The sequence below is a fragment of the Homalodisca vitripennis genome, chromosome X (assembly GCF_021130785.1).
Source record: "Homalodisca vitripennis isolate AUS2020 chromosome X, UT_GWSS_2.1, whole genome shotgun sequence".
Classification (NCBI taxonomy): domain Eukaryota; kingdom Metazoa; phylum Arthropoda; class Insecta; order Hemiptera; family Cicadellidae; genus Homalodisca; species Homalodisca vitripennis.
In genome coordinates, this window is record NC_060215.1 from 13,832,165 (window position 1) to 13,859,936 (window position 27,772).

Sequence of the window (27,772 nt, forward strand, 5' to 3'; positions counted from 1 at the left end):
CGGAATTTGAAACAACCCAAGGTACATTTAAACTTAATAAAAATAAAAACAGACAGAAATTACATACAGTTAAATAAAACATGAACGAATTCAAAATTATCCAGTGGAATATTAATGGTTATCGCGGACATTTGGAAGATGTAAAAACATCTTTTACAAAACAAAAAACCTCATGTAATTAGCATCCAAGAGACTAAACTCCACCCAGGATGCCAAACCCCCTTGAGGGGATTTGACATCTTTTCGGGAAGATTTCCCTCACGACGGGCATGCCTGTGGTGGCGTTTGCTCTATTCGTGGATGAATCCCTAGGTGCCTCTGAGGTGCCCATCCACTCCAATCTCCAATGTGTTTTGTGTGTCAAATCCAAGTCCCGATTAAACTGTATATATGTACCGTCTACTTTCCACCAATCCCAGTCACCCTCTGTCAAGGTGATCTCGAGGCACTGATCGGCCAGTTACCAAAGCCTTTTCTTCTCCTAGGCGACTTCAATGCCCACCATTCCAGTTGGGGGTCAGACCATTCCACACCAAGGGGAAACTTGGTCGCAAGAGTCCTCGGAGATCACAATATCTTTGTCCTTAATGACGGATCCCCAACTTACCTGTGACCTAGGACGGGAGGTCGGTCTGCTATAGATTTATCTATATGCAGTCCAGAACTTGCTCATAGATTCGATTGGGAGGTCCTCTCCGATACATTCGGGAGTGATCACTTCCCAATTCAGATCAAAATACCTGATTCTTCGTTGAATATTACTAGAAGACCAAAATGGATCCTCGACAAAGGTGACTGGGATAAATTCCAAAAACAATTTACATTACTAGATATAAATAACCCATTGGACATAAATACTGTAGTAGAACTTTTTTACAAAACTATATAATAACTGCAGCTCAGGATAGCATTCCAAAGACATCACCCGAACCAAGACGAAAAAATGTTCCTTGGTGGACAGAGGAGTGTTTTGAGAGCATTGCGAGAGCGAAGACGCGCCCCTGCGAAGATTCAACAAACGCCCAACCCAAGAAAATCTTGAAAGCTACGGGTTCTATAGGGCAAAAACGCGACGAGTCTTCAGAAATTCCCGAACCTCATGGCAAAATTTCGTGACCACAATATCTCGAACAACTCCTAAGGCCGAAGTAATGGAGAAGGTTAAGGTCGGTATGCGGCAAACCCCAACCTTTGCCAATTTTGGGACTCAAGTCGGGCGGAGACGTTGTGACTGATCCCCGGGATGTTGCCGACCTGTTGGCCTCCTCCATATCGGAGGTTTCAAAAAGTTTCGTCTTACTGTCCTGAGTTTTTGAGATATAAGCAATATTCCTGAACAAACAGACATACTACTCAACAATCCAAATCCATGTCCCTTAAATATAAGTTTTTCGATGCAGGAGTTGGACTCCGCACTGTCATGTACTTCCAACTCTGCTCCTGGTCCGGATGACGTGCACTATGCCATGCTTAGACATTTACCCTCAGAGGGTAAGGGGGCCCTCTTAGCGCTCTACAACAGAGTGTTTGAGGAACAAACTTTCCCGCTAGCATGGCGTAAATCCCACGTCATCTCCTTATACAAACCGGGACAGGACAAACTATCTCCGTCTAGCTACCGGCCCATCTCGCTTACCAGCTGCCTTTCTAAGGTGTTGGAGCGAATGGTAAACCGTAGGTTAATCTGGTTCCTCGAAAAGAACAATCTCCTTTCGAGAGAGCAATGCGGCTTTCGCCAAGGACGATCGACGTTGGACCTCATGGTGTTTCCCTTGAGACAACCATACGTGACGCATTCCTTGAGCGAAAAGCAAGTAGTCTCTGTCTTTTTTGACCTGGAAAAGGCATATGACACAGCGTGGCGGAGAGAGCATCATTAACACTTTCTAGGCATGGGGAGTGAGTGGTAATATGCTGGCTTTCATTCAGGGGCTCTTGTCTGACCGTACATTTCAGGTTAGACTAGGGACAAACTTATCAAACACAACCAATCTGGAGAACGGGGTACCACAGGGAAGCGTTTTGAGCTGCACGTTATTCGCCGTCGCCATAAACGGCATAACGGCTTGTGTTCGCCGTCCTGTGCGCTGTTTCTTTGTTTGTGGACGACTTCGCCGTTTACGTCTCTGCAAGAAGACTTGCTACGGCGGAGCGTTCCCTGCAGCTAACCATAAGGCGACTGGAGGAATGGAGTAGGCGGACGGAATTTTTCGTTCTCTACTTCCAAAACCCAATGTATAACATTCTCCAGACTAAGGAAATATTTAGAACCGTCACTTACCTTGAACAGATCCCGAATAACATCAAGTCGGAATGTGAGATTCTTGGGTCTTACATTTGATTCCTGACTTACATGGATCCCTCACTTAAAATCCCTCAAGGCCATAGTTTACAAAGGCTAAATATGCTTCGAGTTCTTACTTGGACCAAGTAGGGCGCGGACAGGACATGTATGCTGCGTTTCTACAAAGCTTTTGTCCGTTCGTGCCTTGACTATGGTTCTCAGGTTTATTCTTCTGCCCGGCCAAGCGCGTTAGGAATGCTTGACTCGATTCACCACTCCGCGATTAGGTTGGCTACTGGAGCTTTTCGTTCAAGCCCTACACCTAGTTTATTAGCGGAGGCTAGTGAACCAATGCTGGATATGAGACGCAAGCAACTTGCCATAAAGTATTTTCACTCCCTTAAAGCCAAGCCCGAAAATCCGGCATATGAACACGTATTTGAAAGTGACTTGCTCGAAGTCTATGCCAATCGCCTTAACATCTCAGCTCCCTTTGGAGTAAGGGCTAAAGTGCTCCTCTCGGACCTTGGTATCGAGGAGTACCAAGTAAGTCAATGCTACCAGAGTGATATTCCTCCCTGGTTAGTATTAAGTCCCGAAGTTGTCCTGTCACTTCAACAAGTACAAGAAAGGAAGCACTTCTAATTTAGTGTTCACGCAGGCTTTCCGGGAACTCTTGAGTGCTCGGGCACCTTGCGACATAATTTACACTGATGGATCTAAGTCTGAGGATGGCACCGGATGTGCGTTCATAATCGGCGAGTCGTGAGTATAGAATCTGTCTGCCCTCTGTAGTTGTCAGTCTACACGGCAGAACTGACCGCTATTTTTAAAGCATTGAACATCGTCTGCCCCAGGACCAGGAGGCTGGTCATCTGCTCCGACTCGCTTAGTAGTCTGCAAGCAATCAAGGACATGTATCCAAAACATGTCCTTGTGCGCGACATCCGATGTGCTATTCACAGACTTCAAGTCCAAAATATACAGGTTGTTCTGGTGTGGGTGCCCGGTCACGCGGGAATTCGCGGGAATTCCCGGAAAATGAGCTTGCCGACAGGGCTGCTGGGAGTGCTCATGAGCTTCCTCCTTTTTACTGCTATGGTGACAGGGTCAGACCTAAAGCCAATGGTGAAGGAGAAGTTAAGACGAGTTTTGGGGTGACTCTTGGTCTCGGACGGTGTGCAACAAACTGAGAGCCATAAAACACACAGTAGCTCCCTGGGGGACAGCCATCCGCGAGAACCGCAGAGAGGGAAGCAGTGTTGTGTCGGTTGCGAATCGGTCACACGCTGCTGACTCACGGGTACCTCATGAGCCGCGGGGATCCCCCGGAGTGTGCGTGTTTGTGGAGTGGCTCTGAGTGTCGAGCATATTTTGGTCGAATGCCGTGATTATGCAATGCTAAGACGATCTTGTCAGCTCCCCGGCAAGTCTATTCAATCTGTTGGGGGATGATGAGTCAGTCATTGTAAAACTTTTTGAATTCTTAAGAAGAACGAGTCTTATCTCAAAGATTTGATCTGAGCAAGTATCTGTTAAGTTATATAAACTTTGTCCTTCTATTTATTTGTTATTGTTATTTGTTATTAGTGAGGGTGGGTCCCTTTACAACCTCACCTTCACTAACTTACCTGGTTTTAGCATTAGATTGTTGTTATATTTATATCGTTATTATTTATCTGACATATTTTAACTATTGGGCCCCTTTACAGCCTCTCGCTAATTTTGTTATTTAGTTTTAGTCCTCTGTTCACTGCTGTTGTTTTTCTTATTGTCTTAATGTGATAATTTTTCCTTGACACAGCGATCCGCTGTCTATTCTTTGTACTGATAACGTGACACCATATTTAAAAGTGTAGGTGTCCCGTTAACCCTACGGGCATTGATAACCTCCGTGTTTTATGCCCTTATAAATAACAAATAAAAAAAAAAATTGGGTTCAAAAAATAAACCTGAAAGTTACCGCCCCATTTCTATAGTTCCGGTTGTTGGTAAACTACTTGAAATCCGGGTTTATAAGCAAATTTCTAATTATTTTGAAACAAATAACCTTCTAAATTCTATGCAATTCGGTTTTAGGAAAAATAAATCAACCTTTCAAGCCCTAGACAAATTAGTTAGAGATGTCTCACAAGCCTTTGAAGAAAAGGCAATTGCTCAGGCCACTTTATGTGACCTGAGCAGGGCTTTTGATTGTGTTCATATCAATGATCTTACCATGAAATTATCATACTATGGGTTGGGCAGTGTACCGCTCTCATTTCTAAAATCCTATTTGAGCAATAGAAAGCAAAAGGTTTATAACAATGGTAACTGGTCTCAGGAAGTAAATGTCACATATGGCGTCCCCCAGGGATCCATACTAGGTCCTTTGTTATTCTTGGTCTGTATTAATGACTTGCCGTTGTCAGTCTCTGCCACAACAATCTTGTATGCAGATGACTCAACATTTTTAAATACAGGCAATAGCATTGAGGAACTAAACACTCTAACACAAAATACTCTATTGGAAGCTTCAAGCTGGTTTAAAAACAATGGTTTCCATCTAAATGTATCTAAAACCCAAAATATCCTGTTCAGTTTAAGAAAATCTGTAAACTCTCAAAGCAATCTATCGAATCATGCTAAATTCTTAGGAATCATTATTGACAGAAATTTAAATTGGGATGCCCATATTAATTATATTTCAACTAAGTTATCTAGAGTGATTTATCTTCTCAGACGGCTTACACTCTATGTTAATACAAATTATGTGAGAACGGCTTATTTTGCCTTTTTTCAATCCATTATAAGGTATGGACTAATAGTGTGGGGCAATGCAAGTAAAATTAATAACATTCTTATCCTTCAAAAAAAATCTATAAGAATTATTACTAACTCACAGCCACTTGAACACTGTAGACCTCTTTTCACTATTTGTAAAATTCAGACCATAATAAACCTGTATCTTTTTGATCTTATGAAATATATCTTTCAAAATCCTCAATTAGTAAAGCCTAACAGTATTAAACACGTCCACAATACCAGGAATAAAAATGCTGCATCTATTAATTTTAATAGATTGAGCAAAACTCGTGAAAGCCATTCTGTTATTGCACTGAAGGTGTACAACCATTTGTTACCCTTAGTCCAAAAGTACAATAAAAAAATATTTTTGAATAAATATTACTTATGGCTGTTTAGTTCATTTGTAGTTTCAGGCACCTCGGAGAGTGGCCAGCATGTAATTTAATGCAAACTGAACTCTAAAAGTAATATTAAGTTTATTTTATTTTGTTAATCCTAATCACACTACTGGTCATGTGATTAGGCTATTCCTAAGATTTTATTTTTGTAATGTTTTTTGTAATTTTTTGAAGGAATAAATCATTATTCTTATTATTCTCATTATTCTTATTCTCAGATAACCCATTTTATGCACTGACGAGTTCTTCCAATTAAAAAACATTTTATTTTAAATTCCCCAATGCCACTGGCTGTATTTGAATATTGTGGTTTATGTTTGCGTAACTTAAGATATAATTGATCTGAGTTTTATAACTGACATTGCTATATTCATATAAAGCTGTAATAAGACTTTATCAATGATCTTTATTTTATGGCAATAAAAATGTTGATTGATTGTTGATATACTAATTGTTAAATTTTATATATTAATTTTTAAATTTTATATATTGATTATTAAGTTTTATATTTGTTGTTGATTTTTATATTTGTTGTAGAATTTTATACCTATTGTTGATTTCTATATTTGTTGGGGACTTTTGTTAAATTGTGCACATTTGGTTACAATCTTGTTGCTTTTAACAATATTGTTAATGCTTGTTCTAACTATTTTTAATGCAGCCTGCTTAAAGAAACAAAAAGTACTAGAAATACTGTCTCAAACCACTAAGCTTATACAATGTTGCTGTAAATGCTACTGTTGGACCTCTGTATGATTTTTATTTTATTTAGTGTTTAGTTAATAGTACATTGTTACATGTACATTTGACTTGGCCATCTGGTGGCAAATAGACATTGTCAATGCTTGCATAAGTCTACGGCAATAAACATAATTTGAATTTGAATTTATTTAATTAACTATGCTTATACATGTAAGGTTAAGCAACAAAACGTATTTGTAATAGTGTTTCAGATTTTTCTGTTGTTAAAGCAAGTATCATACATTTACTATGTTACATTAATTTTTAAGCCTAAGTTGAATTCTCACAATTGAAATACTGCTAAATAGAGATTGTCCATCAACATGTAGCTACAAATATTGCCAAGAATTATCACTTTAAGGAACTAAATAGTTGCATTTATGAAAATTCTTTTGAAACTTAAGAGGTAAGTCTAAATATTATACAATTACAGTGCGTATTACTGTTTTGATCAAAAGCCATGAAACTGCTCCTTGTTCAACAATACCTAAATCTATTGTTAATGAACAAAACTATTCAATTGGTAAAGCTATTTAAGACTTACCATTCCTGTAATTTTATATGAAACCCATCTTTTTTGACACAACACACCTATTGTTGTCAAAAAATTTTTCAAAGTTGCTTACAAAACTAGTGCAAGCACATCACCACATGGAATACTTTAATAGTCTTGTATCTGCCAAATTGTTGCATTGTAAACCTTGTGATAATGTCACAATTTATCCCATTGGCTAAATTGAGGAATAAAAATAAAGAGGGGCTCAAGCACCTCCTAAAACTTTGAAAGACACATGTTAAAATTGCACCTGTACTTTGTTTTAGGCTAGAATACATTTATGAGGTCTTAAAGCTCTACAATTTCCCGGGAAGATTTCCCAGCCCTTATTTTTGGAGGGTATTTTATACCTCCTAAACCACCCATTGTGTTAGTCTCCCCCTAAATAATTGTCTATATATGTCACTGATTTATCCAGACTAAAGATGAGAATGCTGGATTTGAGTTTGCCGGAGGAAATATTCTCATGACTGGTAGATGATCGGGATGCAAAGGTAACAGAGGTGCGGTGACCATTATGAGATAGGACCAAGCCTGCTCAAGCATGTCTTTCGAGAGGATAATCAGTGTGTTCTAATTAGTCTAATAAAGACAGTTCATATTAATTGCTGATAGTAGAGTTCGACTTACCTAATAAACTCGGGGTACAGCTGAAAAGTAAACAAAGGTTGAGGCAGCTGTCTGAGGTATAATTTGAGTACATTGGCTATGACGTTGGGGTGAGTGTCCGACAAGTCAGTGTCCTCCCCACCACTGACTTCAAATTCCTGGCACAAACGTTCCACACGAGACTTGACTCCAGACACTCGATAGATTCCCTAGGGTAAAATGGTAGATTCAGGCATAGTTACATGATCATTATTGACAGTTTTGACACCATTGTCATTAGCAATTTCCTGGCACAAACGTTGCACACGAGACTTAACTCCGGACACTCTATAGATTCCCTAGAGTAAAATGGCACATTCAGGCATAGTTACATGATCATTATGGACAATTTTGACACCATTGCCATTAGTAAATTTAGGGAATTAATTTCTGAGTTTAAATAAAAACAGGGATGTCTGAAGCTATGATATGGCCTTCTAGTAAATGGGGGGCGTTATTTTTAAATTTCAATATAAACAACATTTTAAGGCTAATATATTGTTTTATACAATACCCAAATGCATATATTCTGGAAGATTTCATGTATGTTTAAAATATGTTTTAACTACCTCTGAATGTTTTTATAACATATTTATATGGGTGATATAAAAAGTTACTCTCTGTTACATTTCAATTACAACAGTTTAACTTCTATAAGTTTCTGATGCAGTTTCGTTTAGTTTGTGTTGTGCTAAAAATGTATTCATTGAGACTTATATTTATGATTTTGATTAGTGTTAATAAAAATACAGTGCTTCAGCTTATGACTTAGGGAAAACCCAACTAGCTGTAGACTATACATAAATAGTTCAATACTAAACTTGGAGGCATTTATAAATATACCAAGTTTAAACTGAATAATTTTTGTTTTGGCGTTTTTCCCAAAAAGTAATTATATTAAAACATAAAAATATAAAGGCTAACACATTGGAACAACATGTAGTTTTGAGATTGTTGGATCACTCTGTTATTTGGTTTTGTGACAGATGTGGTTACACAAAGACATGCCTACCAGTGCATTTCGCTATACTACAGTCTGGAGGAGTACATCCTATCTTTGGCTTTTACTATTCCTGGTTTTATGTAAGGCAAGTTTCAAAACATGTATAAGTCATCGGTTCTAAACGGGTCGAGAAACTGGAAAAATAGCTCGGGCTGAGAATACTTTCTCTCATGACAACAGAGGCAAATTGATGTCCAGTGACATGGCAGTTACCGTTTGAGAGACTGTACCACAAAACGTATGGTCATAGCTGTAGACATGACTGTATGCATCATGGTGATGATGATTTACCCAATGCTGGTTGGATTGTGTCGGATTTAAAAAAATGATGAGGACTTTTGGTTTATTTATTCTTTGGTAGTTAGTGGTTTTCCTGTAGTGAGTGGTTGGAATGACATTTGCTTCTAGGACCAGAGTTCTTTAGGGCAGCTATATACATTTTAAGAAGATCATCAATGTTCCATGATCACTGTGGCGTTTTTAACTCTATGCACTTGAAGGCAGTATTTATAATTTGTCCTTGGAGCTCATATGCACAGCTCTACTGGCCACCACCATTTTGTCGGAAGTGCGGATTAATATGTGCCGTAATGTTATCTCAGCTTGTATGTCCAGCTGTACTGAGCAAGATATAATACATCCATAGCTCATAAGGCCAGCACCACTGGCCACTAAACATAGCAGTTATTTTCTGATTTTCTCTTTGTTTTATAATGAATAATTAGTGGTGAAACCTATCGAGCAGCTTTATTTTAAAGTAATTTTGAAGTATAGTATATTTTAAATTAGCCTATAATTTTTCTCTAAACATTGACTGTGCAAATAAGACGAATGAGGTGTAGTGAGCCTGTACAGGAGGGTTAAAAACCTATAAAATTTTAATAGAAGACATGTGTTAACTATTCTTGACTAGACATTGGTATTTATTTTTAAAAGTTTTATTCCGTAAAAAATGTAAAGACTGAGAAAAATGTAAAATAGTTCATGTCTGAGTATAACATAACTGTAAAGTTCTACTTTATAACATTTTATTTACATATCTTTATCTTAAGAGTTAAATTTCCCAAATGTATGTTTATCTTTGTATTAGAAAGATTCATTAAAAATAAATTTTAAATTATTTTTCATTTCTTCTTTAAAAATTTTAAATTACCATGTAAATAACGCGGAGGAAATTGAAAAATAATTTCGATCTCGGGAGACAAACAACAAATATGGCCGCCGAGCTGTCAATGAAAGTAGAGCGGCCATCTGTACTGGCCATACGAGTTGCCAGGACAAACTACGGCAAAACTAACACAAGCTGTTTGCAACCTTGGTGTGGCCAGTGCTGCTGGCCTTTCGAGCACAAAGGGGTAAAGCCAAATCATGAGGGAATATGGCTTCCCATGCCCGCTTTGTCAAACAGGTTGAGAAAGAGCTGGTCTCCCCTTTTTCCAAAGTGATATGACGGAGATATTGCCTGTTATACTCTTAAGCAGGCAGCCTCTACCTCCAACCTTACTTACCCATCCTGAATATCTTGTCACTCTGGAAGCATCACAAAGGTCCTTTTAGAAGTAAGTACAATGAGGGGTTTACTCAACTTCTTGTCTAAAGTGAACAAAGAAATCAAGGACAATGGTATCGGTACAATAAATAGTAACCAATATGCTACAGTTTTATGACCAACTCAGGAGTAAAGAAAACACCACACAACCTATTAGGTTAGATTCCTGTGGGAGAGCTGAAACGCTATTCTATGGAACCAGTGTTGACCAATATGTTACCTAATATAAAAATACGGTATTACTAACCTTTACTAAAATCCCATGGTCTTCTATAGCTTTGATGCATTTGGAAACAATTGTTGGCACTTTAGTACCCATTTTACAGAGATGTTCATCGAGGTCCACACCGAACGTTGTCGGTGTCACCGGTGCCTCTGACTTGGTGTCACTGTGCTTCGCTTTGAATCCATTTACTGCAATGCCTTCACTCTGTTACAAGTGGAACACAAATTATTTATTACATGTAGCAAACGAGAGTGTACATACTGAAGTAAGACGTAAAAATGTGTCAATTAGTATGTATGTAAATTATTGGTGTTCTAAAGAAATAAACCTATGGGAAAGTCTTTACAATTGCAGTGTAAGAAGGACCTTATGGTCCCATCTCATTCATCATCACAGAGTATGCTTTCATAAAATCACAACACTTTTTATATTAGTAACAGTTATATTGGACAAGCTTATCATGATCACTGACTTGTTTAATGAAGTTGAGAGAAATACTTGGCTTAATAAACACATGGTCTCTAACTCTGTTTCAAAATATAAGTCACAGTATAAAGTATAAAGTAATTACATATATTAAAAGTATAAGTTATTAGCAGTGGTTTAGTAACCAAAATTGCGGGTCACGATGCTCAATATCTTAAGATAATGGCATTCACATTAGTCATAGAAATAACACAAAAACAGTATGTAGAAAGTTTGATAAATTGTAATTATGAATTTTTTTTCAATATCTCAAGCTGAAGGATGGTTGGAAGTCCTATCAGCCCTGTAGAAAACGATATGAACATATTCATAACCATTTTTCTATTATTTTGATGTCACGTTTCCCAAAAGTAACAGTTACAGAAAAACCATTCAAAAACCTCAGAAATGGTTAACAAATGATCTGGGAATAAAATAACTTAATTAGTGGAACTAGAAAAATGTTTAAGATCCTCAAAATCAACTTAAGTCTTAACCAATCATTGATAAAAAAAAAAGGAGATCACTGAATCATGATATTACCAGCACACACAAAAAATATTATGAGTAACAAAATTTTAAGATCCTCAATAAAGCCGAAAAACCACTTGGAGTATAGTTAACTCATATATGAGAGAATCATTAACAGAAAAATTAAGACATAAACACTGCGCATTGAAGGGGTGCTAATCAGTAATCCAAGAGCAATTTGTGAATTTTTTAAAATGATTTCTTTTTATAAATTTAGTTGAATTAATAGTACCAAAATATAAGCACAAAAGATTAGTCAAGCCCAACAAAACATCAATTACAATATGAAAAAATACATTTTCCTTCAAACCAGTAACTGAAAAAGAAGTAGAAAAGATGTTCTCTCTTTTGAAATAAGTACTCTGCCGTGTAGATGAAATTGCAATGACAGGTAATTAAAGGTTGAGTAGAAATTCATCAAGAAACCTGTTAACACATTTATTAACTCATTCTCTTATTTCGGGAATTTTCCTCAAATTAAAAAATATCGAAAAAGTCATCCCAATCTTTAAAAACGATGAGATAAAAGAAGTTTTCTTGTTATAGACTGTGTCGATTCTACCCTCCTTCTCAAAAATCTTTGAACGTAATTGTTTACAATCAATTACTTAAATTTTTAGAAATCAAATATAAATGTATTAGATAAAGAAACAGCTGGGTTCTTACCAGGAAATCATACTATTACAGCTAAGTATAGAATTCATTGAAAATATTATAAATTCGTTGATGCAGAAAAAATGGTGATAGGTATTTTCCTTGATTTTCACGTGCTTTTGACAGTGTATCCCAGTGTGTGTTGTTAAACAAATTTAAAAATTTAGGGAATAGTAAAAAAAGAACTAAAATTGGTTTACTTCTTCTATCTTATCAAATAGGCAACAATACGTGGAAAAACCAGGGTCACAGAATAAAATATCAAGGGCATACACTTATTTAAGGTCCAAAAGGTCGTCTCAAGCCAGCATTATTCAATCTTGTATGGCGTTCCCCTAGGCTCAATATTGGGTATTCTCCGCTCCACATCAACGCCAACCCGTAGGGGGGGAGCGGTTTGTTTTGTTTTTTTTTTGTTTTTTTTATTTATTTTTGTATTTTGGGTTTTTTTTTTTTTTAACTTTTTTTTTTTTTGTTTTTTGGTTTTATGTTTTTATTTTTTTTTTTTTCTTTTTTTTTGTTTTTTTTTTTTTTTTTTTTTTGTTTTTGTCTTTTTTTTTTTTTATTTTTTTTTTTTTTTTTTTTGTATGTTTTTTTTTTCTGTTTTTTTTTTTTTTTTTTTTTGTTTTTATTTTTTAATAATTTTATTTTGTTTTTTTTTTTAGTTTTTCTTTTTTTTTTTTTTATTTGCTATCTTGGAGGGATAGCCAAAAATATTAACTCAAAGTAAAATGTGGATTATATGAAGATGGACCACTAATATGGTTATAACGGGGCAATTCGAACGAAAGAGATAGAGATTTCTGCCTATATTGAGCTAGCAGCCATTGGAAGAATTCTTAAAAAATATAATCTGTTATTGAATTCAAAAAAATCCAATTTCATAACGTTCTCGACAAAACAAAAATCGGCACAAAATTCAACTATCACTTAATTGGCAATGATCTCATAAAACAGAAAATTGTACCAAATTTTTAGGTTTAATCATAGATGACACCTTTCTTGGAAATTAACATGTAAAGATGTATTAAATAAAATTTCATCTGGAGGTATCTACGCCTTACTGCGTATGTCAAAGATATGCGACCAAAGGTGCTCTAAAAATTTATCGCAATCATTCATTCACTTTTAGCATATGGAATAAGTATCTATGGAGCAACTCCAAACAAAATCTTGACAAATGATACTAAAAATGCCCCAAAAAAGCGTTAGACATAATATTAACCTAAACAGACGAGGGACTCAGTTAATACACCTGTTGAGTGAGCTCAAGAATTCCAACAATTTATAGTCTTTATGTAAACGGAGGTCATTAATATGTTAAAAGTAATTATACAAAATTTTTAAACAGTAAAAAGCATGACTACTATACACGTAATAAATCAGCACTGACAACATAACTTGACATTCTAATGAAATGAAATACAGAATATATGGGGGAAAAAAGTTTTAAACTGTTATAACCAAGAAATAAAACATTACAATGGCAAAAAGTTTGATAGTGAAGTAAAAAAATATTTCACCAATAGAGCTTTATACTCAATTGGAGATATTATTATAAACAATTAGCAGAAAACTGCTTAAAAATAATCGTAAATGTTAGTGTATTTAGTTTTAATATATGTTTTTTAGTATTAGTTTGTAGATTTTTATGTTATTGACGCTTTCATGCTACAGTTGATGTTTACATTTATGGTAGCTCAATGTATGTTTTGGAATAAAGAAAATTCTCTCTCTCATCTCCTCTCTCCTGATTCTCTCTCTCTCTCTCTCTCTCTCCTCTCTCTCTCTCTATTAATTTATTCACTTTCTTATCTTCAAATGTTGTACTTAATTGTTTTTGTGAACTTTTTATTAATAAATTAAATATAATAATGTGCCTAGATTGTGCTTCCACCATTACCGTGTACAACACCTGATATTTTTGACAGGATTTAATCACCCGAACTTCTATTTTCACCAAATCTATCAAGTATAAAATCGAGAGGTGATTTAACTTGGAGGAAATCTATCCAAAGAGATTGTTGCAAGAGTAATTTTGCTATTATTATAGAGTTGCAAGATATTGAAGGCTAATAATATGTACACAAAGAGTTTGTTAGCTTTCTATTTTAAAAGAGTCTGCTGATATGATTGTATTAGACATTGAAAATACAAAATTACATAGTGTTTCATTACGTTCATCAGGCTCTACTTTATTATAACTCTTGTGATACTTCATCTTGTAAAAGTAAATTAAAACTCCATGCGTCTGTTTGAATGTCTATGACATTGACTTTTCGTAGAGGTTAGTTAGATTAGTCGTAGAGGAGGAGTGATAGTAACCCAGTTTTTCTTCTTTTTTTTTGACCCAGCAGGGATCACTTCTGGCTGGTTTATACCTTCCAGTTGAACCTACCACTGGGCATAGCAAAAACCTATGTGTCACTTATATCTGGGCAACCTTATGGATCTCCAGGAGCAGCACATCACTAACCGCAAATCAAATATCGGGGGTTCTTGCTAGCCTCAACAAGTGTGAGCCACCCCCTGCTTGCTTTGACTGGAGAGGCTTGTTCGGAGCTGGCCTCCTCTTCTTCCAGGGGGACATGACTTTGAGATTAGTGCCCTAATTCTTCCTCATGGATCTTTATAGAAGGCAACCCTTATCCCTAACCTTACCCATCCTGAATATCCTGTCACTCCGGAAACAGTGCTAAGGTTCTTATAGGACTAAGTGCAATTTATAAGCTTCTTGTCTTAAGAAAACAAAAAAACCATTATTTTACTCAATAAATTTAATGTATTTCTTTATTTTTCATGCGCTTTACTCATTTCTAATAAACACAGTAAGAATTCAAACATAAAAAGAAATTACGAACTTCAAAAATATATTTTCAAACATTTATATTCATCTGACTAGAATTATTTAGTCTCTTAGTTTTCTCTGTTAATCTTCCCAATTTCGGGTGACTGAAGATGGTTCTTCATGGTGAGACTAAAATATCTCTGTGTAATGCACAATAGTCCAAACCTCCGACTTGTTGGATTCGCTGTTTGCAAATTAACTAAGACACAATGGCCCTTTAAAGAAACAGGAAACATTTTACATTAAGGAAACAACTATTTTGCTATTGTATCTTAGATTTTCCTTTACCTTAGATGAAAAATTGTCACTTGGTTGTTGTAGTTCTGTTGTAGTATCTCCCATTAAATATTCCGAGACTCTGAAAAGATTTGTAGTAATTATTTGAAAATAAATATATAATTAAGTATGTTTTTAAATCAAAAACAAAAATGCAATCAATGAGGAATTGAATAAATCATTTATACAATAACATAGACATTGTACATATACGTGCTCATAGATTCTGATATGTTACGTCTGTAGATCGTAGAAATAGTATTTCTGCATACAGCTCTTTTTTATAATACATCTTAATTTTTTCAGTATAAGCTGTTTTATAGAATTTAAATGTCAATTGTCAATATTTTTTTGGGGGGCTTTTTATTTCAAATTTGAAGTATTTTTAGATAAATATCAAATGATTAACTAATCCTAAAAACCAACTATCATTAGAATCAATAGTTTATTACTTAGTAGTGTTACTTGCATAATTAGTTAACATTTCTTGTCAAAATAAGTACTTTTAGAGGTATCTATCTCCTTTTTATAATTTGAACATTTGTTCTTCAGAATGTACCACTTTTCTGAACAAACATAAAATCTGAATTATTTTGCAAGTGCAACTATTTCCACTTGTAAAAATAAAAAAGTTTTAAAAAGTGTATTTTTAAATTTTTAGTGATGTCAAAGAGGAGAATCGTAGTGTCTTAGAATCAGAATCAGTCTTTATTGTTACATAAAAATTTATACATAGCATTGCTATAGAAACAGGTAACATTGCCAGAATATAATGTAATAATGATATATATATATATATATATATATATATATATATATATATATATATATATATATATATATATATATGACGCAGTCAATGTTGGCTTTAAGTCTTGTATTGTAATTATGAAGTTATCACCTGATAAACTTTTAAAATTTGATTGTACTGTTAGTAAGGGTTTTCAGGATGTATAAATTTGGAAGTAATAAGACTTGGTTCTTTAACACAGGTTTGCAAGAAGTACTAAATAATGTTAAAGTCAGTAATCTTGTAATGTTTTTCTGGATCTTAAAAACTTTATCGAAGTCAGAAGATGAACACTTAGAAACACTATTTGATATATAATAGAAATCTAAATTTAAATAAATTAGGCACGCGCTAATTCAAAGTGAAACATTTCACTGTTGTGTTTGAAACAATATAGATTGATGTTATACGAATATTTTGTTTATTTTTAGGGATCCTGGAGGGATTTTTTTCATCCCCTCCATAATTACAACACTGAGATTTCCAGCTAGTCAGACTGTACACAAAAACTTTGCCAGAGACACCATTTATGTAGTATTCAATTTAAAATTAAGTGCTCCATCTTATAGAAAATGTAATAACTTGAAATCTTGTTACATTCAATTGGAGCGCTCTTCATGAAAATCACACACAAACTAACTAGCTGCTGTGTGTTTTCAAATTTCAGACTAATACGGTCTACGGTATTGTCAGCAAAGGTAATAGATTAGACTTTTCTAGATAAGTCATGGGATGTCATTTTTGTACAGAAAATATGTAACTGACTCCAATACCAATCTCACTGGAGTTTCTGTTTTACTCACTACCTCTATTGAACTTATTCTCTGCGTCTTGAAAGTGAAATAGGAGCAAAGCTTTTAGCTCTCTTTTGGCCAAAGAATTCTAGCTTTATGACTTTACTGTGATTAAATCGTCGTTAAAACAGTTAATTGCCTTTAAAATATCACACAGCAAAGATATAATATGAAAACGTTAATTGAATGATGGTAACATTGGTTAAATTAAACTATAAATCATACACATCTATATATGAGTGAAGATATACTTTAAATACATACCGACACTCAGCAAAAATCTAGATTTATTTATAATTAAAATAATGAATTGAATACACGTCAGAAAGTTAGTAATGAGGAACAGTTAGATAATCTCAGACCACCGGACAAAATTGTTACAAGACAACAGATTTTGAAATATTTATTTTTTTTTATAAAAAAAACACAAGGTTGACTTAATATGTCATGATTTCTGGAAAACTGCTGGCTGGGCTTATAAGGTTCATGAATTATTGTTACACATGGTTAAGAAATCTGTTATGTAGAAATCTTTATCACAATACAATCTTGGTCCAATGACAATATTTTTTATTTCTAAAGTATTTATACTACTTCTACACACTTCAAGATGAAGGCCATTAGCCAGTTGTGATTATAGTATCAACTTTAAGTTTACAACTATAGTATAGATTATATTGAACTGTATTTGCATACCTTACACTAAATGCTGTTGCAAGTTGGTTAATGAAGTCATAGAACAACTTATTATCTTCATGCAACTTTACACCACAACCTGAAAAGTATTATATTCAATGAATGATTATTCAGAAAAAATGATGACATCTTTGGCTAAAGTATTTGTCTTTAGCTTTAAATCCAAGCTCTGTGCTCTCTGTATTACCAGGTACAATATATAGGGTGTGTAGCAAAAAGGTTGGGCTGGCTATGCATTTCAGATTGATGTGTGATTCTAAGCTAAAAATGAAGCATAACTTTTTTCCCAATTTCTAATTTGTTTAGCTGCTAGCCACCATTTTGTATCAACACGTTATTATCTCTAATACTAGTAAAGCCAAAGAAACCAAATTTCACACATAGGTTTGTAAAGGTAAGAGGAAAATAAAAAAAAAATAATTGTGTTATTTTCTTTAGTATTAACAAAATGAAGTCTGTTGAACATTTATAAAGTCAAATAACAAAAAAAAAACCAGTATAAATATAAAAAATGTATTCGACAACAACTATTTGGAGAATTTTATTAAAATTCCAACAGTATTAGTTTCAACTAAATCAGTCAAGGCATAAGCAAGCACAATTACTGTAAAGGTACGCTTGCACAAGCTGTGAGCAGCAAACATTTTGCCTTTTGATAGGTATCAGCTGTTTTGGTTATATACATTTAATATAAAAAATAAAAAATGGTGGTCGTATATATACTAGCTAAAATTATATGTTTGTTGCACACTGAATCATTATTTAACCCTCCAAGCGTCGGCCGACTTGTTTTAAGTCGACTACAACTTTCTCTAAACGTCGCCGTCTTATTTAAGTATACCTTTTGTCAACAGCTTGTCATGCCCAAGACCTACGGGTTCAAAAGTCATAATGGGGCTGTAAAGCCATACATGATACAGCAGTATAATTTATACATGGGTGGAGTGGACATGAAAGATAAATCCATCTATCACATATCATGCTCCCGGACCACCACTCGCTATTGGAAAAAATTCTTTTATAATTTCCTTGACATGGCAATTTTTGACTCCAAAAGGGGGATCTTATATTCAAAAAACCCAGACAAGTCTATGCCCAGAAGAAAATTTGTGATGGTTCTAATTGATGAACTCACAAGAACAGCACCAGAAGAAGTAGCCCCTCAGCCTGCTCCAACATCAGTAGAACATTTTATTGTTGTGTTACTTAGAAATACCAAATAGGCAAAAATTCAAATTTGTGCATATCCATGTAAGTTTGTATAACATTATGAAGATATTCACAGAACCCTATAACCCTGTATATTTATGTGTTCATGACTAAATTTGCTATAATTTGCCTATTATGAAATTGTTCTAGAAGTAATATAATAATAACATGTGGATACTTTTATATTAAACAAACATTTTCTAAAATATTTTTTTCCCTTTCACAGGCTGTTACAAAAAGAATTTTTTTTTAAATTGTTATATAATCATAGTCTGTGATTCTTTACAAGAAAAATTATGTATAATACTCTATATTTAAACCATTCCTAAGATTTTTTATGAATTATGCAAAAAAAGATTGCAAAACCTATAAAAACAGGTGGACGTTTAGGAAAATATGATGGACGCTCGGAGGGTTAACATTATGAGGGTCAACATTGTGTATTGTAGCTAGTAAGGTACATCAGTTAAATCTTATTCAATGAAAATTGTTAAAAATGTTTTGTATCACTCTTGTTTTACCATAACCTTCAACAACAGCATTTCTAGACATTTTCATTGAACATTATTTAAATTGGTAAGAAATAGTAAATATGTTCATCACAAAACATAGACACACATTCATACAATATTACACTATTTATCAGTTATTCTTACTACTAACTTTGGACATGAAGAATTAAATTTTGAGCCTTCATTAATACTTCTGTTGACTGTAGTTCTGGATATTTTTCTAGAAGTTTTTTTAAAATCTTCAAAACTTCTCTCAGGTGTTCATGAGCAACACTCTGAATGTTTGGGTCATCGCCAGCTGAAATAAATTGCAGATGATATATTAGTAGATTATTTTTGTTAACTAAGATTCAAAACATTGATTATATTTTACAATTTTATAATGTTACTTATAGAAAAATGAGTAGAAGGTGTGTTGTTTGTTCATTAAATAAATAAATAACATTTTTCTGTTGTATGAACTCTTACGAGTTATTAACAAAGTTGATAATACAGTCAGTTGAGCCTAAGTCAAAAAAAGTTCTGAAGACTATACAAGAGTTAAAAATTAAAATAAACATACTTTAAAACTAAATAATACATTAAAAAAAACAAAACACAACATATAATACATAACAACAAACAACATGTTATATGTATGTATGTTATGTTATAAGTATTATAACATATAATACATTTAAAATAGATTTTAATATACTTTGATGGTTTCAAATAAACATTCTTGACGTCATTACTTATCTTAAAGAAAATCTATGTAAAGATTGTGGTTTACCCATTTGATTAATTCCAAAATATGATTCCCACTTTTGGTTTATCACATAAATACTGTATACTATTGTAATATAAACTAAAGTAAATGGTGATGCGTTTACAATTTTAAAACATAAACAGAATATGGTCTACAGTTGCTAAAAATTTATTTTAGACACATTGAAAAACTCATCCAGTAAACAAAACATCATATCTAGCCAGTTTTAAAAGTATTTATAGGGTATTTAGCTATTAATATTATTAACTTATTGTAGATTTTAACTGATATGACAATATGGCTTATTAAAAGTTTTACCAAGTCTATAAAAATCAATTAAGGCATCATATTTTTCCCTGGTGTTATATTCATGCGAATTATGTTTGATAAGTTGAAAATTTCTTAATACATATACCACCAAATCATATATGTAAAATATTAATTACAGTTTGTATTTGAAATTTTTTAAACAGGGGCTTATAATGTTCCATTGAGGGTGTCTGTGACATTCTAACTATCGGTACTTTCTTTTGCAAAATCGGGAAAATCATTTATGTTTGTTGTTGTTAATTCCAATCAATGTGTTAGCCATATATAATAAATCTGTAACTCTAGCCTTGTGTTGATTGTGGAATTCTCTTCATGTTAACATAAATAAAATTTTCATGTGCGATCGATTTGGGATTGAAGTCAGGGACATTCTGCTGCAAGCTCTCAGATGGCTTTGTGACTTATACAATTGAGTGTGTAAGGGGAATCTTGTTTGTTAAATGTTAAGCCTCAATTGGACCCTTTCAATCACTCCACTTTCCTCATTTTCATTAGAATTGGAAATGTCTTGTTTCTTTCATCACACTCGGTGTATTATCTCACTGAAATGTTTTGTTTTCTTATTTTAGGTCTACAGGTACGGGATTCCTGAAAAATTGGTATTTTCAGAAAAACACAATTCTTGTTCACTACATTAATACATAATTTTTTATCAGACGATCTGTCTAACAAGATTTATATTTAGAAGTTTTGTAAAAAAATTGTGAATTTGAGAACACCTATTTTGTACACGTCTGTACTACATATAAAATGATTATGCCAAATTGTTTTGAGTACAAATCAAATTTGAGGCAATGTATGTCCCCATTCTCTGTAAGATATTTATGTAAAATAATTTAGATTTTTTTCTTACAAAGAGCCATCCATTAACATTATTTTCTTACTTGTGAGGGACATTTTTGGGTTATGTGCAAATATGTACCACTACCTTATTTCAAGTCCCTTAAATAAAATTTTTCCCCTACAACTTCTGTCGGTATTATTTTAATTTCTAGGTGAAACCCTGAAAACACACACACACATCTGTTATACAGTGTCATTAAGAGTTTGGTTATTTTTAAAAATCTACCAAAATAATAAATCAAGAACAATATATTGAACTTCAGCAATCTTTCAAAATCCATTTTTATATTTAAATGACAATTTGTGTGTGATTATGTGTGATCTTCAGGTAATATGTACAATCTATACATGTCATTCATAGAGGGCTCTGTGTCAACTACTCAGGAGATGGCACAATGTGTGTTATGGTTAACAGAGCATAAATCTGTGGGTGTCTATACGGGGGAGGGCAGAGGGCTTAAGCCCCCCCCCCAAATTTTGAAAGACAATCATTAAATTTACACCCAGTAGTTTGTTTGAATTAGAACATATGTATGAGGTCTTAAATCTCAACGGTTTCCCTAGTGAAGATTCCCAAGCCCTTTCTTTTGAAGGATGTATGTTTAACTAAATCTGGTAATGAATACTCTGTGAATAATTGTTTATCTTAAGCATCCCACCTTTACATTCTGAATTGGTGAGTTCAAATTCGTGACACGAGGAGGGGCGGTTTGCATCATTGAGGGCCCTCGGCTAAAAACATATGTTGGGCAACGAATGTTGTGCAACGAGTGTTGGGCAACAAGTGTTGGGTAACGAGTGTTGGGCAATGAGTGTTGGGCAACGAGTGTTGAGCAATGAATGTTGTGCAACGAGTGTTGGGCTACGAGTGTTGGGTAACAAGTGTTGGGTAACGAGTGTTGGGCAATGAATGTTGTGCAACGAATGTTGTGCAACGAGTGTTGGGCAACAAGTGTTGGGTAACAAGTGTTGGGTAACGAGTGTTGGGCAATGAGTGTTGGGCAACGAGTGTTGAGCAATGAATGTTGTGCAACGAATGTTGTGCAACGAGTGTTGGGCAACAAGTGTTGGGTAACAAGTGTTGGGTAACGAGTGTTGGGCAATGAGTGTTGGGCAACGAGTGTTGAGCAATGAATGTTGTGCAACGAGTGTTGGGCTACGAGTGTTGGGCCAGTGTATATCTTGTGAATGGCACCAGTCCCCTTACTTACCTGGGGGTATGGAAAACACCCTAGGCAAAGGGGGTCCGAGTTGTAGTTATTTAAAAAATATTAACTACTGAAAATAACTTTTCATGCTAGTTCAGCAATAAAAATGTATTAAAATAAAATATGCTTCTAAGTAAGAAACTTATAAATTAACATTGCAGAGTAACTATCAATTACCAGATATGTTCTACGTTAAATGATTGCTAAACTGTTGTAACCAATTGATTATATTTTATAAGACTGTAAATGTATTTTAAGTTTGACATTGTTCTTATAGGCTAAAACTTAAGGTCAAACACAGCCGGCTCTTAACCTGTAAAAACAGGATTTCCAGATATTTTCGATCATCATTTTAAAAAATCAGTACCGACAATTTTTTTACGTGTATGATCCTTGCTAATCCATTTACTTCTTTATTTGAAGTTTGTTTTTGACAATGAAAGGATTGTGAAGGAAACAGTATTTTTCAAGACATTAGCCATCGTTTAGTGATACAATACAATCAGTAACACTACGTTTTGAGATCTCGTCTTCTTCTCCATGACTAAAGTAATGCAAGACTACAATCGAGGTTAAAGTAAACAAAACATAACAGAGCGTTGTAACACGCATAAGTTATGAACCACAACAGCCATGATGTGTGTCTATTCCATGCACACTAACTCTAAAACGTAGACTTAGTTGTGCACTTCATGTTGTTACCTGCATTCTGTAGTTCAGTTTTAATAATTAGTGTTTAGTTGTTATTAAGTGCATGTTTTATAGTTATTACATGGCTATTGTGGTTCCTGACTTATGCGTGTCACAACACTCTGGTTTGTTTTGTTTACTTTAACCTAGATTTAAGTCATGCATTAGTTGTCATTAACCTGAAAACGATATCAGATTACAGATCTTGAAACGTACTTTTACTGATTGTATTGTATCACTGGACGATAGCAAATGTCCGGAAATCTCTTGTTTCCTTCACAATCCATTTACTCTATACAGAAATGCATAGGAATAAAAAAATGCAATCAATGATGTCTCTTAAAATTATAAAACTCTCTATTGATCTGTGTAGATTAGGAGATTTAAAATGTGGAATAGAATAAATGTGGGATGGAATGTTTAAGGTTAGGCAATAGGCAACAAGTCAGACTTTTGCTTAGCTCATCATAAATGTATAATAAATTATCTGAACCTCCATAAGTAAAAAAATTAATAAAATAACAGATCACCCATAGAAGACAAAAAATGTGAAATGATTAGACTTGAGGTTCTTGAAGATAGGAGTAAAAAGGTTGTTGTATTTAAAACAGGTCAATTAGCTGTTAAATATATTTTTTAAAATTTGTAGGGCTTCTAGAGGGGGTTCTATCCCCCTCATCCGTCCCTTAGTTACGCCACTGGTGTACCTTGTACCAGTATAATAAATCATGTGCAATTAAAGAATGAAAAATTACTAATGACATTAAGACAAAGCTTGTTCTAAAATTGATTACCCTATTGTTTACCGTACTTACTCTCCGTTAGCGTGAAGCAATTTGTTAAGTTTTTTAAAGCCTCTTTAAAGTGATAAACATCATGGGCCAAGAGCACAATTTCTTCTTTCTCCATCTCAGTCTATAACAACCACAATCAATGTATACCAATATTTATACTACATTGTAAATGTATTAATATTATTTTCACCTGTGGATTAATTAATAATCGCAAAAATACTAATACTTACAAATGTCCTGTTACAGAGCAAGTGAATAATATCAAATATCTTAGTGTATTAGTTGATGGACCATTAACCTGGAATCCAGAAGCAGACTTAAGTTACATTTAAGGGAAAATATTACAAAATTGTACTTCTTAAGAAACTTGCTACCTAAAACTTTGGTACCTATGTGCTCTCTACTGTGCGTTAATTCACTCGAGAATCATTTACGGGTTTAAATTTTTGGGTAGCAATCGATAACTTTAAATCCACTTGAAAGAGTACAAAAACATTTCATTACAATTGTAGCTTTCAATGCAAATTTGAACCATCTTCCTCTTTTTAAACAATTAAAAATACTACCATTAATATACCTCTTTGTTTTTAAAGCATTGAAATTACATTTAAAGTGGCAATGAGTATAATATATGGTTCACCTATTGTATGTGCTGCATCAGAAGGACTATTTATAAGGCCTACAGTTAAAAAATCCTTATTTGGAAAGTACTTAGTTTTCTTAGGTCCATCATTATTTAATATGTTGCCTAACAAAACTAAATCTACTCACAACAAAAATTCAAAAGAAATAAAAAAATGAATACTTGGAAAGGGCTGAATTAAAATTAATTAGAACTTTTATGCTTTGGAAATAACAATGTTATGATATGTATATATGAGTATGGCTGTATACAAATAAGTACCAAACAAATATTGAATATATCATTGTAATTTGTATTATTATTTTCCACTTAATTTATTAAAATAAAAAAACACCATAACTGGCTTCAAATAAATATAAATACTGTTATATAGTAGTTATAACTGTTAAAATAGTTTTATGTTGAATAATAGTTGTTGTTGTGTAATATATTTTTCATGTAGTTTCTGCAGTGAACTGCTTAGTTTAAGTATCAGTCACCGACAGCATCAAGTTAAGTTCTTTATTTTTTAAAGTCTGCTAGCCATCGCTACTTTGTCTAGATGACTAAACGTATTCCTAGGTTTTTAATGACTGCAACTTGCTATATTTTATGGAATAAAGCATTTTAATTTTTATTCTTGATAAATTTGGTAAGAATTATACATTGACTAGTTTGTGGCAGTAAAAAATACATTTTTCATTATTATAAGAGAAATTTTTTATTTACTCAATTAATGTAATAAAATATAGGTTGTTAATTAATCTTCGGAATGTTACAGACCAGATCGAAATAATTTAATTATACCGTAAGCAACTATCTTGTTTGTATACTCCATAAAATATATTTCAAGATGTAATATAAATATTTGTCTTAATTTTGAAACAGTCAGTAATTTAAAGTTCAATTTTGTTAACATACAACAAGAAATCTGTAATGTTTTCTTTTAAATATCTACTGTTTTTCCATTTATGGCATCATATATTCTTGACCTTTTTGGCTTTCATAATGAACAAAAAAGTGTTTATAGTTTACACATAAACACCAAAATAATAATTTATACTCTTATGAATTAAACAAAGTATTTATTGAAATGTTGATTTGTTTCTATATCTTACAGTTATCAATGTTACATCTTTATTATCCAATTGATAAAACTTTTCTCAAATAGAACAGATTCCTACTAAACTAAAAAATGTAAAACTTATTAGTGCAAATTTGTTGTTTTAGTTCTTATTAAAATTGTTGTCGTTATAAGTATTTTCCAAGCTAAACTACACTTTGTATACAAATTTTGATAAGAGTATATCAATGACAACTGTTAAGTACGTTCTAATCATATATTATTTTGAAAGTATGATTTGAAAAAAGCAATTTACTGCTATGAAAGACATTACCTAAAAACAGTTGTCGGAATGACATCTGTGCTACATGAGAACTTTTTGCCTTTTCTTTCTTACAAACAACTGTAGGAACTCAATAAATGAGTTTAACAAACAAAGATATATATATATATATATATATATATATATATATATATATATATATATGTATAAATTAATTTTATAGTAAAATTAGAAATATGGAATTGTTTGTATCAAGTTGTCATCCTCTGTCTAAATGAACTTGCCCAAACTAAACAAAATTCTAAAATTACATTAAACTAGATGCCATTCCAATGTGGTTTAACAGATTATTTATTTTGTATCTTGAAAATAAATATTTTAAATTACGAAATACAATTTCTTACTTGTAATTTCAGTATAAAATATTCCAAAGGGTGTGAACAGATACAAAGTAAGTTATTCAGGTACACTAGTGTTGATGTGGTAAATGTAGTATTTGTAGCAACAATGAGTGCCAAGGGCTCAGCTGGTATCTATTAATAGCGCCCCATCTCGCCCATCTCGCCCATCTTACAACTAACTATAAACATATCCCTCCCACTGGCCGTACTGATATCTGTCAGAGTGAATACAAAGTATCATTCCTGTTCTATTCAATATGCCCGTTCCCGTCATTCTTGAATGAATGAATGATTGAATTATAGTTTATTTCAAAATAATATAAAGCCTTCATAGTATAATCATAAAATAACTCTCAATTTTTGGATATAACACGAGTATAACTTTTCCATGTATATTATAAGTAAGTGTTCTTGCTCAGACCGTATGATTAATTGTTTTCTTATTCCTTTAAGTATATCTGAACAGTCGTTGATTTGTGTTTAGTTTAAGAATTTAATTTGAAGAACATTGGAAATATACTATCTTAAAGCACACAAACAGCTTTGATTAGAGTAACCGATGACATAAGAAGAGCAATGGATCAAAGGCAATTGACTGTGTTAATGTTACTTGATTTTACTAGAGCCTTTGATACTGCAAATCATGAACTGTTACTGTCAATATTAGAGTCATATAACTTTAGTTTTGATGCAATAAAGTGGTTTGGTGCTTATCTTTGTGACAGATACCAAATGGGTCAAAACAGCTGAAGGCAATTTTTTGGATTGGAAATTGAATAGTGTCGGTGAACCCCAGGAGTCTACTTTATCAGCAATGTTGTTTCCCATTTATACTAATAGAATAGGAGATTCGGTAGTGTTTAGTAAAACCATGTTGTACGCTGATGATATGCAGCTTTATATTCATAGTAATTGTGACAATATTAATAATGCTGTTGAATTAATTACGGAGATTTAAAAGTTTTGTATAGATGGTGTATAAATCATGGTTTACATCTAAATGTATCAAAATCTAAACCTATAATTATTGGATATTCACGAATTTTATAGTTAGTTTAAATAACATTGATTTTAATAATATAGTGTCAGTAAAAATTAATGAGGAATCTTTAAATTATGAGAAATGTGTTGTTAATTTAGGTTTAAGATTAAGTAATAAATTCAAGTGGACTGAGCAAGTTAACTATATAGTTAAAAAGGTTTTCCAATGTTTATATTAATTTAAAAAAATGTATTTCAACCCGTCGATTGAAATAAAAAAGCGGCTGATTTCTACATTGGTTTTTCCATTTTTAGATTATGTTTGTGCAGCCATGTGTGATTTAAAGAATAATGAAATAAACTAAATTCAAAGAGCACACAATGCGTGCATACAGTATATTTTTAATTTAAAAATAGATGAACACGTTACACCATGTTATAAATTGTTAGGATGGTTAAAAATAAATGAAAGGTTAGAATACAGTGTCTTGTCTTTAATGAATAAATTGTTAGTTAAAAGAAAACCTGAATATCTGTTTGAAAAACATATAACCATGCAAAATGTATATTCTAGGCAGACTAGACTGGGAAATACTACTTTAAAATATCCTATACATAGAACTGTGTTTTATACGAATTCATTTAATGTTAAGTCCATTAGATTAATGAATACCCTTGATAATGAGATTAAACAAGCCTCTAGTGAAGCTATCTTTCACAAAAGACTTAAACAAAAAATTAGTATTAAGGTATAATTAAAACAGCCTGAGCCAAGAGCTTATTATATTGTTATAGTTAATAATATATCGTTCATATATTAAGTAATAATAACATATTGCTTT

General features: G+C 33.1%; 1 protein-coding gene across 1 annotated transcript; it reads right to left on the reverse strand.

Annotated features, from left to right (window-relative positions):
- Positions 1-3,294: 3,294 nt before the first annotated feature.
- On the reverse strand, positions 3,295-26,023 carry LOC124369371 (rho GTPase-activating protein gacJJ-like). The gene is made up of 8 exons (XM_046827362.1): positions 25,953-26,023; positions 23,602-23,701; positions 19,119-19,265; positions 17,247-17,325; positions 14,979-15,048; positions 10,214-10,396; positions 7,397-7,584; positions 3,295-3,640 (listed from the first exon to the last, which is right to left on the reverse strand). Exons 2-8 carry the CDS (start codon positions 23,693-23,695, stop codon positions 3,295-3,297), a joined length of 1,107 nt encoding a protein of 368 aa, XP_046683318.1. The 5' UTR covers positions 23,696-23,701; positions 25,953-26,023.
- Between the last annotated feature and the right edge of the window lie 1,749 nt (positions 26,024-27,772).